At 44.3% G+C, this 19,319-nt stretch overlaps 1 protein-coding gene across 2 annotated transcripts in view; it reads left to right on the top strand.

Moving 5' to 3' along the window:
* Nucleotides 1-408: 408 nt before the first annotated feature.
* LOC124596430 overlaps nucleotides 409-19,319 on the top strand; it is a 608,628-nt gene continuing 589,717 nt past the window's right edge. Inside the window, exon 1 of one of the 2 annotated variants that reach the window (XM_047135562.1) lies at nucleotides 409-695. In XM_047135562.1, coding sequence (XP_046991518.1) covers nucleotides 634-695 — 62 coding nt within the window. In that variant the 5' untranslated portion in view covers nucleotides 409-633. The remainder of the gene's footprint in view (nucleotides 696-19,319) is intronic. The other variant, XM_047135561.1, reaches the window with a different exon arrangement.

Here is a 19,319-nt window from a genome sequence, read left to right as displayed (position 1 = left end):
AAATTCTACGGGCTTTTCTTCTGACGCGTTCCTCCTCTAGAGCATCACTGTATCCCTGACCCAAATCCCGACGGCAGGTAAATTCCGACACCACCGACTTGGGTGTCATCAGGTGTGGGAGAGATTCCATTCGCGTTTGTGATTCATCTCGGCAGTGCCGCGACATTCCGCGGCTCCGCGGATGACACGCGTTGGCGGCCGTTCGGACGTAACCGCGAACGGCTAGCGGTACCTGCCGAGACAGCTCAGCCCTTAGCCAGCAGCTGCAGCGAAAGTCGCCCGTGCGCGCAGCGGCAGCGGCAGCGGCGTGCACGCGCCCACCTCCGGCCAGTAGTACCGCGCCGACTTCCCAGCGAGCACCAGCGCGTCCGCTCTCCACCGTGCCATGACCACACGGACCGGTCACCTGCCATCTCGTCTGCACTACTGATCGTCTCCCGTTTGTCGCGGCTCTGGCAGTAGTTGGCTGTGTGCGATAACTTTACTCGCTCCGCGTCTTCCGTTCTGGTGCTATACTCTACGTGTGCCGATACTAGTAGTGGTCAGCTGTTTTCCTTGTGTGTCGACTCTGTACAGTTCTCATTTGTGAGTGTTGGGGAGTGATTGTGTGCTACGACGTCGTACTCGGCCAAGATGATGTCCTTATACCGAACCCTCAAAGGCGGGGGAACGAAGAGGAGTAGCAAAAGTAGCAGGTAAGGCAATATACGTATAACACATTAATGAAAAAAAATACCTGTGAGATCATTGTGCGGAAGGATGATAGATAAGAGGTCATTAGAGACAGTGCGCTGGCCGCTGTGGCCGAGCAGTTCTAGGCGCTTGAGTCTAGAACCGCACTGCTGCTACGGTCGCAGGTTCGAATACTGCCTCGGGCATGGATGTGTGTGATGTCCTTACGTTAGTTGGTTTGAGTAGTTCTAAGTCTAGGGGACTGAGGGCCTCAGATGTTAAGTCCCATAGTGCTCAGAGCCATTTGTACCAAAGAGACAGTGCGACACGTAAGTTGGAGATGTATGGGGATGAAATCGAGTGTGGCCGTATTGGAGAAACCATTCCAGCATTCGCCAAAAACTTACGAAGTTGCTAATAGAAAATGCATAGCACTGACTCACTTCGACACCAGATGGGAAGAAAGGACCAAACTGGGAGCGAGGGAGTGGGGGGGGGGGGGGGGGGGGAGGCGCGGAGAGCACCCGAATGCTGCAAAACCAGCCAAAAACTTGTTTTCAAAAAGAAAAATGACTTTTTCTTTCAAAAATGGTTCAAATGGCTCTGAGCACTATGGGACTTAACACCTGAGGTCATCAGTGCCCTGGAACTTAGAACTACTTAAACCTAAGTAACCTAAGGACATCACACACATCCATGCCCGAGGCAGGATTTGAAACTGCGACCGTAGTGGTAACGCGGTTCCAGACAGATGCGCCTAGAACCACTAGGCCACACCGGCCGGCCTTTTTCTTTCATCAAGAGATGAATTTATCAATTTTGTAGCTTACAGGGTAGCTATAAATTAATGGAGAAAAAAAAAGGGAAACTGACTGTCAGTTCAAAATAATATCCACATCTACATCCATACTTCACAAGATACAGTGAACCGCGTGATGGAGGGTGCATCGTACCAATATTATCGGATTTTCTTTTCTGTTCCATCCGTGTAAACAGCGAGGGAAAAATGACTGTCTACATATCTCCGTACGTGCCGTAATCTCTCTTATGATCCCTGCGCGAGATAGACGTGGTAGCATAATGGTAGCACAATCTTCTCCAATAAGGTTTTCTAAATTTATCCGGTAGGGAAGAACGATATATGCTAAGTTATCACAGACGGAATAACACGTAAGTTGGAGACGTATTGGGAAGAGGACGAAACTGGCTGTATTGCAGGAACCATATAGGGGTTCGCCTAAAGTGATTTAGGAGAACCACTGAAGAAGTGGCTAATAGATGGAAAATATGCAACGGATGTGGTGTTGGTTCGTTTGAAGACAGAGTCGGAAAAAATGTTCAAACTGGAGAGGTTGGGAAGCGTTGGATGCCGCAGGGGGGAGAGGGGGGGGGGGGGGGGGTGGGAATGTGAAAGCTACTGATGAGTTACTAATAGTGCTCAAAGTTGTGAAACGAACGATACATCAGTTGTCACAAAGAAAAAGAGAACTGCGAACCATACTACGCTACATCAGGACGTGACTTTGTCAAGGGAATCCGTAGACCGTATAAGATGTCCACGAAGAAGGGCTTATATGGAAGATAGAAATTAAGTGAGGGGGAAAAAAAATTCGTTGCGAGTAATATCTACTTCTATGAATATACTCCGCGAGCTACGGTACAGTGCATTGCGGAGAGTACTTTGGACTAACACTAGCGATTTTCTGCCCTATTCCTTATGAGTTTTGAGCGAGATATAAATAAAAGACAGACATAATGTCACGTTGAGAGCCCGCGATCACGAGGCACTTCTATTGCGATTATTTTAAGCTGTTGATCGCATAAGCAGCTTATTATGATTACCGCTTTCGGCGTTAGCCATCTTCACTCTTACTACTGAAAATGTGAAAAAAAATCTGGACTTGAGAATTTCATTTACAGTAAACTTAAATAGGTGCAATTCATATTTGTATAACCGATACGATTAACATAGATACGATGCACAAACAGCAATTTTTCCCACTGCTAAATACAAAATGTATCTTGTAAGTTTTTCTCTGCAGCGTATAAACGTCACAATTTAAAAGTACTGTGGGTGAGTGACATTGGCATTATTACATAATCATACATAAGTAAAACAGGTTACTTGCTTCTGAATGTCTGGTATACGGAATAATATACTTTCTAAAATACGCAGTTTTTTGAAAAGCACATAAATTTATATTAAAATTGTCCTGAATACTCGTTCAGGTTTTACAAATGAGAACATAACAAAAATAAAAGTAAAAAATTTGTTGAGTTGTAACATCTAAATAAATATTCAGGTCAGTTTTTTATGTAAATTCATGTATATTTTTAAACAACTGCATATTTTAGAAGTACATTATTCCGTTTCTTAGATATGGATGATGCCATTTATTTTACCTACTTATTTTTGTATATACATGCCATTACCACCCATCGGCAGCACATTTATATAACGACATGTACACGCCGTACAAAAAACAACTTACGACAAGATGAACTTTGCATTTAGCAGCAGGAAAAAGTATTATGTTTGTACATCTTACCTGTATTACTCATCGGAGCTATATAAATATGAATTACAGTTCATTATACTTGTTGTAATGTAATAATAAATTGTAGATCTTTTTCTACGTATTTGCTGTAAGAGATGTGAAGAAGGCTAATGCCGAAGACGGTAAAGTGCATATGCAATCAATTACTTTTCATGATTCCTATACGAGATGTGCAAGGGTGACAACAGAATTTTCTCAGAGTCTTCCTCGAACAGTGGCTAAGTGTATCCAATAGGAATAGGGAAGGGAGAACCAAGTCGCCTTCCTTCTAGAGGTTCTCAGCCGGCCTCTGTGGCCGAGTGGTTCTAGGCGCTTCAGTCCAGAACAGCTCTGATGATGCGGTCGCAGGTTCGAATCCTGCCTCGGGCATGGATGTGTGTGATGTCCTTAGGTTAGCTAGGTTCAAGTAGTTCTAAGGCTAGGGGACTGATGACCTCAGATGTTAAGTCCCATAGTGCTCAAAGCCATTTGCACCATCTAGAGGTTCTCATTCATTTTCCTCAAGCATCTCAGTACCGGCTATACTTCCCAATTACGAACCTAGCAGCGCGTCTCTGGTAAGGACTCCAAACGCTAGAGGAGTCTTCTGTAACTGGTCTCGCTAGCCTCTGTTGGGTCTCTGTTGCAGATGTACTGCTCTTTCCTAGAACCCTTCCATTCGCCTTCCCCAGTACTGATATGTTTTATTCGTCCTGTTCGTGTCACTCCTCTCTACAACCCCTAAATACATGGTCGATGTTAGTGAATGAATGAATGAAACAAACTTGTATCCAAACAAGACACAGCGAATATCGTCGAAATTTGCAGTGGGCTGCAAATATTTCCCGTGTAATAAATACAAAAATAAATGGGAATAAAAAATCAAACGAACTACACTCACTCTGTAACGAGCCAACGGATACCATTGGTATCGAAATACTCAGAAGATATTCCTTAACAACATCCCAAATTTTATCTCTGCAGTTCGGGTTCTTCCCGTAAAATGTTAATCCGCTACTGGTTCCCTTTCCTGGAAAAAAGAATTACTTCAAACTGTTTATCGAAAGTGTGCTAACGTTTCTAACGATACCCAGAAGACTGCAAGAAAAAGTAGTCCCTTAATATCAACTGTTCGTAGATAGTTGTCTTAAATCAAGGAAAAGGTGATTCTATCAACAATTGTGTTGGGAATATCTTACTTTACACTGAAGATGTTACAGCATAGAAAACTGAATCAGCGTGACTACGAGATATTATCGGGCATGGTTTGTAAGCTGTGTGAAGAGTGACTCGATAGACTTGGGTTCGTTGTTCGGAAGTGATCCGAGTAGCTGTTGGCATCTCAGAACGAGGCATTGCACTGAAATATCCATCCTCTCAAGTTGTTCACCAGCACCACTATTTTTCAATTCACACTTAAGTGCTTGGCAGAGGCTTCATAGAACCATTTTTTGTTAGACTACAGTGTTTCTTGACCGTTCCGCTCTCGAATAGCACTTGGGAAAAATTAGCACCTAAACCCTTTCGTGCGACGTCTGATTTCTCTTATTTTTTGCGATGGTTATTTATTCTCATGTTGGGGGAACCAACAAAATAATTTTGCATTCTGAGGAGAAAATTGGTGATTTAAATTTCGTGAGAAGATCTCCAGAAAACGAAAAACGCATTTGCTTTGGTGACTGCGACCCCAACTTTCGTATCGCATCCGTGACACCCTCTCCCCAATTTCACGATAATACAATACGAGCTGCCCACCTTTCAAATTTTTGGACGTACTGCGTCATTGCTATCTGATAAGGATCCCATACAGCACTGCAGCACTCTTTAAGGGATAGGCAAGTGTAGTATAGGCACTCCCTTTAGTAGATTTGTTGCATCTTTTAAGTGTTCTGCCAATAAAATAAAGTCTTTGGTTCACCTCCCCAGTTTAATTTGCTCGTAATTATAATCTCTTAAGTTTTTACTTGAATCGGCAGCCTTTAAATTTGTGCAGTTTATAGTGTATTTGAAATTTAATACTTTTTTAGTAGTCATAAGGATGACCCCACATTTTTAATTGTTCAGAATCAACTGCTATTTTTTACGCCGTACAGATATATTGTATAAACCATTTTGCAAATCGTTTTGCTTACTTCACTAGACAATATGCGACAGCATCATCTGAAAACGATCTAAGAGGTCTCCTCAGATGGTCCCCTTAGTCGTCTGTATACATTGGGGACAGCTGAGTAGGGGAACACCAGATGTCACTTGAGTTTCAGTCGACGACTTCTTGCCAGTTACTACGAACAGTGACCTTTGTGACATAAATCACGAATTCGGTCGCCCAACTGAGACGATGTACAGTAGACATGCAATTTGATTAAAAACTGTTTGTGAAGAACGGTGTCAGAAGCCTTCTGGAATCTAAAAATATGGAATCAATTTGATATCCACTATGGATAGCACTCATTACAACGCATGAATGAATAACCAATTGTGTTTGACATAGACGGTTTTTTATACATCCTAGTATGTGTTATTTCTAGAAGCGCCATTTGCCAACATTCCATTCGTCAAAGTGAAGTCGTCATCACAAGGAGGACAGAGCGAGATGACTCAGCGTTAAGACACTGGATTCGAATTCGAGATGGGAGCCGCTTAAATCCCCATCCGGCCATCTATCTATAGTTCTTCCGAGATTTTCCTAAATGGCTTAAAGTAAAAACTGTGATTGTTCTTTGAAAGAGTACGACTTATTTCCTACCTCCGTCCTTCCACAATTCGAGTGTCTCTATTGACATCATTGTTAACCACTACGCATACTTCGTTCCTTTTCCATCGTTAATAGTGAAAAACTGTCTAGAAGTGGTGCAACTTCTGTCCGAACAGATAATTAAAGGCTTCTATACAATCTCGTTCAGGTCATGATAAAACTAATTTATCGTACAAGAACTTTGATAGAAGGCTTTAGTGACTAGTGTAAAGATGGTACACGCCAGTACGAGTGAGTCAATGCCTGTTTTTCTGCCTTTGGGAGAGGCCTTCCACACTGGATCAGGTTCTGTCGTTTCATCCCGTAATGGACAGCCGCCAGTTGCAAAGTAAGGAATACCCAAGGTTAGCTCTCTTTGATCGGCTTCTTCCGTTTCGTCAAAGCAATGTAAGCCGAAGGATCACTTGAATACCACAGCGCTTTAAAGTCATGATGGTCTTAGGATGCTAACCACGGACTAACCTCACCTAGAGATGTAAATTTTATGATAAAGGGGAGGAAATATACTGGAGCAGAACTAAGACAAAATCTGAACGTATGTATTCATCAGAAAGTCATCTTCTCCGCTACCAAGACCGTATGTTCTGTCGAAATATCAGCCATAACATTGTACATCTGGAAGTTCCCGTTTCAAAGAAGTGCTAGTTGCTAAATGTCGACCATTGATACAACTGTATGATGTCCACATGTCCAGTGAATATTATTTTAACAGATGTACTGCACTTTCTGCATAAACCCTGCGAAATCAATCATGTTACTGACGTTTACAAAGGTGCGTGAAAATTTAGCATTCGAGTAGGAGCTTTTTCAGGACGTTATGCACAGATAAACCGCCACACACATCGCATATTGCTTGATTTACTGCTAGTTTTGTTCACCACACACGAGCGTCTTCAGATATTCACGGTCCTGATATATACGGCTCAGTTAATCTGTCCTAGACATTTGGCGTATGTACCACATTTCTGGTCTCCTGTTTCACTTCACGATTGTGCTCGAGGCACTGATCGGCGACAGCTGATTTGCTTGATTGTTTTAGGCGTATATGTTGCTAACTGTTCTCGCACCTCTCCACGACTGTTCTAAAAGTCTGCTTTTGTGGGCATACTATTAGAGCAGTCCAGGACAGGTGTGATGACCATCAGTGACACATCCGCCTAAAACAACCAGCATAGCCTCGAACGTAATCATGAAATGAAATACGATGAGGCCAATATCGCGCTGAAAACGCCAAGTCTCGGAGAACTTAAGTAACGAGTCTATCGAAATAAAATGTTGGAACATCTAAGAAATCTGGACAGTGGTTTCAACTTGAGCAGGACTTGGGATCCGACACTCAACTTATTAAAAGTGTGCCGGCCATCTCACGAGCTGTAAAAACGCCAAGAGACTGCGCGTTTTGGCCGGCCGATGTGGCCGTGCAGTTCTAGGCGCTTCAGTCTGGAACCACGTGACCGCTACGGTCGCAGGTTCGAATCCTGCCTCGGGCATGGATGTGTGTGATGTCCTTAGGTTAGTTAGGTTTAAGTAGTTCTAAGTTCTAGGGGACTGATGACTACAGATGTTAAGTCCCACAGTGCTCAGAGCCATTTGAACCATTTGAACTGCGCTTTTTACGGAATGACTGGAGGCACCGAAAAACGAATGAGCATCATAATGCGTAGCGGACGCCGGGACTCGAACTTACGTATAAGTAGCAGGCGCGACACCAACAATACATCACAGGTTGGTTGGAATCTAGGTAGCGAGTACACGTAAACAATCAAGCTCGCAGCACCTGAAGAAGACGACTGGGTCGTTGAAATGCGAGTGTCTTGCAGCTAAATAGGATCAACAACTCGGCAGTACATGCGAAAGCCACCATTAATCATACACGCCAAGAAAACCGTAGTGATGGTGTTTATAACGTGTCTCTTCATGTTTTCGCACAGCAGTGACTAATCCATTAGATTTAGTGCGTGCAGCAGCAGAACCCCTCTTTCTTCTTATGATATTCCGGCTTGTACCTCTTGGCCTGGTTCCGAGGGAGCTGACAAACTGAAACTACAGCAGCCGCTCCACCCTTTGAGGGTTGAGTTGGGTTGTTTTGGGTGAAGAGACCAAACAGCGAGGTCATCGGTCTCATTGTGTTAGGGAAGGACTGGGAAGGAAGTCGGTCATGGACTTTCAAAGAAACCTTCCCGGCATTTGCCTGCAGCGATTTAGGGAAATCACGGAAAACTTAAATCAGGATGGCCGGACGCGGAATTGAACCGTCTTCCTCCCGAATGCGAGTCCAGTGTGCTAACCACTGAGCCACCTCACTCGGTCCACCTTTTGAAATCCCGCGGACCGCCCCAGTGCGCTTGCAGGCACAAACACCAGTGTTGATGCTCGGCGTCAAAGACCTACGCATCTGTTGTGCTATGACGTGAAGAAACTACAATCGTCTGGTCATAACTGTGGGTTCCTTTGATTGCTCTGGGGTATGGCTCATGACATCTACAACATGTCAAACATTAGTTCACTTCCTTTCAAGAATGATATCGATGATTACCTTTATACAGTCCACTGCCACAGGAGAGTGTGGAATATTTACAACTGCCTTTAGATAATAAGTCCAACATTTACAAAAGTACAGTTCAAAATGATTCAAATGACTCTGAGCACTATGGGACTTAACTTCTGAGGTCATCAGTCCCCTAGAACTTAGAACTACTTAAACCTAACTAACCTAAGGACATCACACACATCCATGCCTGAGGCAGGATTCGAACCTGCGACCGTAGTGGTCGTGCGGTTCCAGGCTGTAGCGCCTAGTACCGCTCGGCCACCCTGGCCGGCGTACAGTTCCATTTGAGACATGAATACCATTGGTATCCTTACCAGATGACGCTGACTGTTTCATCAGATGTCACGAACTGGGACAGAACGAGTCGACGGTCAGCTCCATATCGATCTCAGTGTGATGGCGCTGCAGTGCTGAGAGAGAGCTGTGTGTTCAGGAGCGCCTCCCATTTGAAGCGAGACATCGTCTGTGGTATCGATGCGTGTGGTGTGGCATAACGATCTTTGGACGATAGCACATACTGAATATGTTGTTATAAGGTCGATCCATACTGCTATATCTATGTATCATTAGGCGGTGCACTGTACCAACGTCTTTGCGAATTTATTAAAGAAAGGGCGCAATTACATGCTTTGTCCAAGTTGAAACAGCTGTGTTTCCGTTCTTCGTAAAACGAATTTCCGCTACTTTCGTTACTACCTAGTCCCAAAAATATGAAGTCAACGACAGAATTCCGATTTTACACAGCGTAGAGTGCCCCGTAACGATGCCCTGCTCCAGCTCAGCCGATTTATGGGGCTGTAAGAACCGGATGTATGTATGTTCTGTGTACGCTGCATCTTTCACCAACTATACGCGTCGTCTGCCCGATATACGAAAGGCCGCAATTTCAGGGGTTCTTATATATCACATCCTTGCAGAGCATCGTCTTTTGGAGGTACCTAAAAGTCTTGCTGTCTTCGATGGAGGGCGAAAACTCACTTTGACTTGATGATTGCTGAGGATCCGATCAATTTTAGACCACAGTCAGGAAAGCCTACTTTAGGTTTTATCCTCGGTACCTTAGGCTATGTACCTTTCGTGGAGAATGCCCCTTTCCTTGAAAAACTCCTTTTAACCCTTTCCGAGCCCACATTTTATGTCGCATTAGAAAAAGGTAAAAACTCTATTTTTGACTTGTAAGTACTTCTAGAAGCACTGTAAGCATAATTTAAAGTTCTTTTTGTGTTAAGGCATTATTTTTTCTAATGGACCCAGACTGAGAATACAGTTCAGGAATCTGAATACAGTCAATAATATTCATAACATTATTTTGGAAACTTTAATCAAGTACTTGAATACTTTCTTGTTATAGGAAAAAAAAATTGTGATATCCAGTACAAACAGTCGACCTCATTGGAAGAAAATTGCAATATTCACTTCGAGTCAAATTTTACACAGATATACACAGGTTGCATCTTTGTTTGTTACCGTCTTGTACAGTCCATTGTACAATATGGTCGAGCATAACATCATCAACAAGTGCAAGATGAACAGCATGGAGGTTGCACACTCGCTGCTTTAGCTCCTCTTGTCAGGTTTCTCAGTCCGAAGCAATGCATTGGCCATTTGTATGCCGAACTTTAGCAAAGACATAGGCTCCTCTTTGGGCTGGGAACGACGAGGCTTATAAAGAAGCCGAGCGTTCACTACGCATACCTTTTTGCCTTTGGATTCGCTATTCACACAGTAATGTTTCCTTGGATGACTACTGGACTCGCATTCGGGAGGACGACGGTTCAATCCCGCGTCCGGCCATCCTGATGTAGGTTTTCCGTGATTTCCCTAAATCGCTCCCGGCAAATGCCAGGATGGTTCCTTTGAAAGGGCACGGCCGACTTCGTTCCCCGTCTTTCTCTAATCCGATGAGACCGATGACCTCGCTGTTTGGTCTCTTCCCCCAAAGAAGCCAACCCAACCCCCCTTGGATAACTTCACTTGCAGATCTACGACTAGGTACTAATGTTCCCACTGCGTCCCTGTGGGCCCATTTCTTTATAACCTTGTGATACTTCTCTGAAAAAATACAATTTTTCAAAAGCATTTCGTACAGTATAGCTACATATTTTTAAATTAAAAAATAAACAAAATTTACCCTAAAAATAATTCGTTAGCAGATCTCCTGCACTAACGACCCCATGCACACAATTGAGCACAAAATGGAAGAAATGTCCTGTGTACCATCCTCTTGGTACTGCCATCTGATGAAGTTTACACACTAGCATGCCATATTGACATGTGGAACCAGTTCGATTTCGTGGATTGTTCAGAAATTTCTAAAAATTGTAATAGGTCGAAGTGGGCCCAACGGGCTGGAAAGGGTTAAGTGTAGAAGCTTATCCAGCAGAGCACCCAGTGTGTAAGGTTTCGGCGCTGCCACACGCGGCGAACGTGTTCAGCGAGGGCTCGGTGGTGTGTCGTCACTGCACGGGGCGAGCCCGGGGCCTTGGGCACGCGACCACTGCAGCCGGTTGCTGGGTATTCAGCGCTGGCGGCGCAGCTGAAGAAGTGCGGGCCGCTTGGCCACCGGCAGCCGTTCCCACGGCCCCCGGGCGAAATTGCCCTCCCTGCCAGCCCCTCTGTAGGTCAGCGGCGCACCGGGGCGTGGCACGGCCGCCGCAAATGTTACCCGCGGCGTTACAGCTCGTTACGCCTTCTAGATCCGATCGTTCGGCCACACCTTCACCTTTCTTTGTTCCCTTGAGGAATTCCACAGCACTCCGTGCAAGTACGCACACCCCTCTCCGTCGCCGGACGGAGTGCACTACCGTTACTTTCGCTCTGTAATACGCTCAAGTGACCTCTTCTGACCTACGTCCTTGCAGCATATGTTCCGTGCAGCCAGTTCGCTCCTTTCTGGACCGGAATCGTGTAATTTCGCTGCGGTACTAGTCTACATCTACATCCATACTCCACAGGTCTAAGGCGCTGCAGTCATGGACTGCGCGGCTGGTCCCGGCGGAGGTTCGAGTCCTCCCTCGGGCATGGGTGTGTGTGTTTGTCCTTAGGATAATTTAGATTAAGTAGAGTGTGAGCTTAGGGACTGATGACCTTAGCAGTTAAATCCCGTAACACACTTTTTTTGAACATACTCCGCAAGCCACCTGACGGTGTCTGGCGGAGGGTACTTTGAGTACCTCTATCGGTTCTCCCTTCTATTCCAGTCTCGTATTGTTCGTGGAAAGAAGGATTGTCGGTATACCTCTGTGTGGGCTCTAATCTCTCTGATCTTATCCCCATAGTCTCTTCGCGTGATATACGTAGGAGGGAGCAATATACTGCTTGACTCTTCGGTGAAGGTTTACCGACGATCAACATTATATGATCATTCCATTTTAAATCACTCCTAATGCGTACTCTCAGATAATTTATGGTATTAACCGCTTCCAGTTGCTGACCTGCTATTTTCTAGCTAAATGATAAAGGATGTATCTTTCTGTGTATTCGCAGCACGTTACACTTGTCTATATTGAGATTCAATTGCCATTCCCTGCACCATGCGTCAATTCGCTGCAGATCCTCCTGCATTTCAGTACAATTTTCCATTGTTACAACCTCTCGATATACTGCAGCATCATCCGCAAAAAACCTCTACGAACTTCCGATGTTACCCAAAAGGCCATTTTTATATATTGTGAATAGCAACTCCCCTGCGGCACACCAGAAATCACTCTTACTTGGGAAGACTGCTCTCCATTGAGAATGACATTCTGCGTTCTGTTACCTAGCAACTCTTCAATCCAATCACACAATTGGTCTGATAGTCCATATGCTCTTACTTTGTTCATTAAACGACTGTGGGGAACTGTATCAAACGCCTTGCGGAAGTGAAGAAACACGGCACCTACCTGGGAACCCGTGTCTATGGCCCACTAAGTCTCGTGGACAAGCAGCGCGAGCTGGGTATCACACGATCCTCTTTTTCGAAACCCATGCTGATTCCTACAAAGTAGATCTCTAGTCTCCAGAAAAGTCATTATACTCGAACATAATACGTGTTCCAAAATTCTACAACTGATCGACGTTAGAGATATAGGTCTATAGTTCTACATATCTGTTCGACGTCCCTTCTTGAAACTCGGGATGACCTGTGCCATTTTCCAATCCTTTGTAACGCAACGCTCTTCTGGAGACCTACGGTACACCACTGCAAGAAGGGGCGCAAGTTTCTTCACGTACTCTGCGTAAAATCGAACTGGTATACCATCAGGTCCAGCGGTATTTCGTCTTTTTAGCGATTTTAATTGTTTTCTATCCCTCTGTCATCTATTCCGATATCTACCGTTTTGTCATCTGTGCGACAATCTGGAGAAGGAACTACAGTGCAGTCTTCCTCTGTGAAACAGCTTTGGAAAAAGACATTTAGTATTTCGGCCTTTAGTCTGTCATCCTCTGTTTCAGTACCAGTTTGGTAACTAGTGCACTTAACATTACATTCATCAACCACATTTTGAGAAGCAAGGGAACTAAACCTGTATCAATCATCATATGACTGGAAAGTTATTGCTTGTCAAAAATACTCCTCCATGTGTTTTTAGAACCGATTTTGCGGAAAAAAGCTATTTTCCTCGAGCATCTGAACTGCTGTTACAAAATTAATCATTTATAAAAAGCTTAAAACACCAATGTTCACATTTACCTCGGAAACTTAGTCATTAAGGTTAATTGGGCTTTGATCCGGGGTTGGTGGCCAGGGGAGTACGGTAAAAGCATCCTCGTGCTCTTCGAATGGCGCACATATACTGCGAGCTGTGTTACACGTTGCATTTCATTGTCCTGCTGGTATATGTGTCGTAAGGGTCTAGACCGGAGGAGAGAGCGTTATGGTCTGGGCAACGTTTTCGTGGCCGTCTCTGGGTGATCTCGTCATTCTGGAAGGCACAGTGGATCAGTCCTTGGGGACCTTGTCCATCTCTACATGCAGTTTGTTTTTTCCCGCATGTTGCGCCGCGTACCACGCTGTAAAAGGTAGGTGTTCAGGCTTTTAACAGTGGTCGCATTAATGTTGGTGGACACTGTGTGTACTATGCAGCCGATGGCAGTACCTCAACCTCCATCTTCCTTCTTCACAGCTTGGGCATCTAGCAATCCAATAATTTTTAATTTTAATGACCAAGTTTCCGAGGTAAATGTGAACGTTCGCTGAATGGTCGTTGAGAAGACACTGTTGGTGGCCCCTTCGTCCATGTGGGTGGTCTGTTGCTCTACAGTTGCAAGTCTGTAGGCTCGTGTTGGCTCTGTGGGGCCACCTCCATCGGGCTATATGCCCCCTGGATTCTCAGCCAAGAAACCTAGCGCTGCTACTCACGGCACACTCAGTGGACGATCGTTGAAATGCAATACACAGCAACGGTCATCTTTACGGTGGCGCATGAACCGTGATTTATCTGGAAAGACCACTTGTCTCAATGGACGTCCAGTTGCGGTATTGTGGTGCTAATTCCACATTTCGCCACCGATGAAGGGTAATCAGCATGGGTGCATGAAACTGGCGCCTGCTGTGGAGTCGCATACGCAACAACGTTCGCTAAATGGTCGTTGAGAAGGCACTGTTGGTGGCCCCTTCGTCCATCTGGATGGTCATTTCCTCTACAGTTAGAAGTCTATTGGCTCCTACACATCTCTACAGTTGTCCGTGGTGCTCCACTGTGGCCTCGGCATCAGTTTTGGATAGCACCATCTTTCCATGCACGGTATACTTTAACCACGCGAACGGCTTACAAACTTAATCCTTCGCACAAAGGCCAAGTATCGTGTCCTTTTGGACGTTAGATAAGTTGCTCCGTTTCCAAATTACGACGACGAATACATTGTTCCCCGCGTCCCCCCGACACGCTATATGCAGCCACCATGGTTAGTGCTGGCACCTGCCCCCAGTCAGGTTATTGCACGATGAGGTCGTTGTCTCATTGATGTGACTGGACTCTGTATAAAGGTCCAACTATTACTGGAACAGTGAAATAAGCGAGATTGTCTACGTTGGGGCACGTGGCACGGATGAGCGATTCAGTTGTAACTGAGAAGATCTCAGATGGGACTTCAGGGGGTCAAAGAAGACGTGATCGACCGAGGACTAGACCGGTCTATGGCGTCATGGGACACTGCAGAAAATAGGCTGTAGGAACGTTCGTGCGTTGGATCGTGATTATTAGCCGAGAACTACTGAAGAATTCAAGGTTAACAATGAACTGCAAAGCCAAAGAAGAAGAAGAAGAAGAAGAAGAAGGAGGAAGAAGTAGTAGTAGAAGAAGAAGATACGTTTTTTGGACAAGTAAGTCTTTCGCTTAGAAAAAATCATCAGACATGTTGTGGGTCAGCTATTCTCAAATAATTAACAGGGTGTCCCAAGAGAAATGGTCAATGTACAGGAATATGGCCTGGTCACTATCAATGGACCACCCTGTATATAATAAACTACTGAACTACACTAGACGTTCAAAATTTTCTTCTCAGTTTATGTTATTAATAGTTTCGAATTATCGTTATAATGAATCCAGAAATTGGAATGTAAACGTTTACTATATCATACAACATCTCTTCACAACCAACGCTATAAATGTAGGAGATATTTGGAAACAGTTGAAATTATTCCCATAGTCCAAAATTAGCTTCCAGTATGACGGTGCGTTTGTCGAGTAGCTGTTAATTTACAGATCGAGCACGTTTGTTTTCATAAGACTACTTCTACATTCACATTTTGTCTTCTGTTTCCGTAAGTCAGATATATTGCCTAAAGCGAAAAACTGCTTTTCGTTACATAGACGACCTCGAATTTCGTAGAGACTTGTGGGGAAGACGCTAGTACCATCTTCTTTTGAGATCAGCACGATGCTTAGCTGTTTGTGAGGTCAGATTTTCCGGGGATCTTTACCACGATAGATTTTCTGGGGCAAGAAGGAATTCTGATTTCTTAAATGTACAGATGTTGGGTAATCCATTCATCTATTTAACTGTTGGTATTTAACTCAACTGGCAGTAATTCTCTACTATATTTTATGTATTTTACTGTGTTATTGTTGACAGATCAAAGTAGTTTAAGTTAGATCGGTCCACACAATGATGGGAGTGTAATATCACGTGGTCGGATTGCCGTGTAAGTTGCGTCCACAGATACACTTCCACTGTTCCCCTTAACTTCCGCTCTCACACGATCTTTCATTTTCCTAAATTAGAATAAATAAGTTATTTTGCAATCTTTTGCCTGCATATATTTGTGATAGCAGTTCGTATGTTGCTGTGTTGTAATGATTTTATATTCATTATGGTTTGGTTATAACACGGCTGAAAATTTAATTGTTTAAATCCTGAAGCGATCATTTGAATTAAATACTATCAGTAAAACAATTGAGTACTTCATCCGACAGCAGTACACTGACGAAATACAGAGCTTAACGCCCTTAAGATTCCATCCATGAAGATCGCGATCATCTGAATTAAATAGGTCTACATCAATAAAACAACTGAATACATTGTCCGATAGAAGTATACTGACGAAACACAGCTTAGCGCCCATCAATGTGGATGAACCACACTAGAATTCGGATTTCTTGATAATTGATTTAGTCAGTACCATGGCGTCGCGGAGACGTTCAGGGTGTATTGCCAGCGAAAACGGCGTTCCTTCTGCTAGACTCTGTAGTATATATTTTATAACAACTCTTCAACGCATACTGTACCAAGTTACTAGTGCTTCCATAGTATATCCCGCCTTGCAACGATTTTTTTAAAAAAAGAGTGTCAGGATGAATTCAAAGACACGCAGTTTTTTTCCCGAAATTCATCCGCAAGTAGTCCGAAGGGTCCTCGGTAACGAAGTGAGAAGTACGTGCATATAGGTAGATGTACAATACCTTTCCCGTAGTATTTATTGTTGAAAAACCGTAAGTGAAGTTACACTGTCTTCGTTCTGCGTAAATAGTCCGTTCAGAATTGCTACAAACTCAGTCCCGTTAATGTAAATCAGACGGCAGAAGTAAGTGGAAAACTGAGAAATATTCAGCAATTAAACTTGTTAAAGTACGTGGTTGCTGTTTCGAGTTGCTGTTGATACGTGTACTCTGATTCGTTTGTGATGTTACACTAGTTACTCTGGATAATTTCGCAGATTTTGTAACGAGCGTAGCGCTGTGAAAAGCGCTTCACATGCTAGCAGCAGGTGTAGTGGATGTTTTAACGGTATCCGAGGCAGAAAAAAAAAACTGGCTCTCAGTGTGTCAGCGAAGTACCAACGTGGGCGTCCCGCCTGCGACGGCTGGAATGCGAACGAAGCCGTTCACCTTTAGCACGTTTCCTTTTTATGTGGTGCCGCGGCGGGTGATCGCCATTATGGTTTATGTGAAGTTACGCAACGGCACGAATCAGGGCAAGCAGGTGCGGCGCTAGGGGAGCGGGAGGGGGGGGGGGGGGCGTGATTTGACGGCGACGGTGCCTGTCGCTGCAATCTGGAGGCGTCGCACTTAGGACCTCCCTCGTGTCACGTGCAGAGCGGGGCCACTTACGCGGTGTGGTCCATAGTTTCGAAATTCAGCAACTTAGTTAACTATTCTATCAAAAATTCCTTTTCTCGTTTCAGGGCGAACCCGATACGAACCGACAAAATTTCGGATATTGTTCGTGGGTAGTTTCTCACTATTTTGATAGAAGGCGCCCGAAGTCTCTTATGGCTCGTTACAGAGTAATAATCTATTTACAAGCTTTAACAGAAGTAAAAAGGCTAAACGATTATGCACTGATGTGATAAGTCATGGAACAGTGGTATGCACATATACGTACGGCGGTAGTATCGCTTACACAACGTATAAAAGTGTAGTGTGTTGGCGCAGCTGTCGTTTGTACTCAGGCGATTCATGTCGAAGGACTTCCGATGTGGTTATCACCACTCGACGGGAATTAACAGGCTTTGAAGGCGGAGTTTTAGCTGGAGCTAGACACATAGAACATTCCATTTCGGAAATCGTTAGTGTATCCATTAGTTGGAGATCCACAGTGCCAAGAGAGTGTCTTTCACCACGGGCGACGCAGAGGTCAACGCCCTTCACTTAACGACCGACAGCAGCGGCGTTTGCGCAGCGTTATCAGTGCTAACGGACAAGAGATACTGTGTGAAATAACCGCAAAAATCAGTATGGGACTTACGACGAACGTGTCCGTTAGGACAAGGAGAGAAATTTGGTGTTAATAGGCTACGACAACAGACGAGAAGAGAGTGCCTTTGCCAACAGCACATCGCCTGCAGCGCCTCTCCTGGGCTTGCGACCATATCCGTTGGATGCTGTACAACCGTGACCTGGTCAGACCAGTCCCGAGTTGAGATGGTAAGAACTGATAGTAGGGTTCGAGTGTGGCGGAGACCAAACGAATCCATGGACCAAGTTGTCAAAAGGGCACTGTGCGAGCTGGTGGTGGCCCTATAATGGTATTAGCTGTGTTTACATGGAATGAACTGGGTCCTTTGGTCCTACTGAACCTGCCATTGCCTGGAAATGGCTATATTCGGCTACTTGGAGACTATTTGCAGCCGGTCATATAATTCATGTTCCCAAACAACAATGGAATTTTTATGGATGACAATGTGCCATGTCATCGGGCCACAATGGTTCTCGATTGGTCTGAAGAACATTCTGGATAATTCGAGCTAATGATTTGTCCACCCAGATCTCCCGATATGAGTCCCATCGAACATGTATGGGTCGTAATCGAGAGGTCAGTTCGTCCACAAAATCCAGCACAGGCAACACCTTCGAAATTATGGACGATTGTAGAGGCAGCATAGCTCAATATTTCTGCAGAGGATTTGCAACGACTTGTTGAGTCCATGCCTTGCCGAGTTGCTGCACTAGGCCGGACAAAAAGAGGTCCGACACGATATTAGGAGGTATCTCATGACTTTTGTGACCTCAGCGTAGTCGAGTTGGGTTAGGAAATTCGATACTGAAAGTAGTACAAGAAGTTTGCTCTTTGGGTGGCAAAGTAAATGGTGGCGATCGAAGAAGACTGGATAAAAAACGCGAATTGCCAAAATTGTTAGGGATGCTTTTTGAAGGTATTTGTATGGAGTGTAGCCTTGTGCGGAAGTGAAACGTGGACTATAAGCAGCTCAGTGAAGAAGAGAATAGAAGGTTACAAAACTTGGTGTCAAAGAAGAAATTTTGAAAATTATTAGATCGGATAATTAATGAGGAGATACTGAATCGGGTTAAGATAAAGAGAAATTTATGTCACCACTTAATTAAAAGAATGGATCAGTTAATAGGACACATCCTGAGGCATCAAGGAAGCGTCAGTTTGGTGATGGAACGCATTGAGGATAGGAAAAACTGTAGATGAAGCAGAGAATACAGTGAGCAGGCCAAATATATCTACGCTGCTGTAGTTATCCAGAGATGAAGAGATATGCGCAGGACAGATTAGCTTGGACAACTGTATCAAAGCATTCCAAGCACCGAGAACCACAACAAGAACGCCATATTGTACTATAAAGGGTGAATCCGAAACGAACCGACAAAATATGAGAGGCTCTTCAAAGGTATATTCTATTTTCAGACGAGTATTAAGGGACCCGTTGTCTCCTATGGCTGTTTACAGCTTAATTGATATATATTGCACAAAATATAGTCCTGTGAGATTCCTCTGGCGCGCGCCCGAAATTACTTTTACGTCTGAAGAGTTCTCTCCGTTCAGAATGACACGCTGTGATCTGTTTTGTAGAAACTCTTCATTCCAGTCGCACAGTTGGTCCGATATTCCATACGCTCGTACTTTTTCCGTT

Source organism: Schistocerca americana, chromosome 2 (genome assembly GCF_021461395.2).
Source record: "Schistocerca americana isolate TAMUIC-IGC-003095 chromosome 2, iqSchAmer2.1, whole genome shotgun sequence".
NCBI classification, from domain to species: Eukaryota; Metazoa; Arthropoda; class Insecta; order Orthoptera; family Acrididae; genus Schistocerca; species Schistocerca americana.
This window is presented reverse-complemented; position numbering and strand designations above follow the sequence as displayed.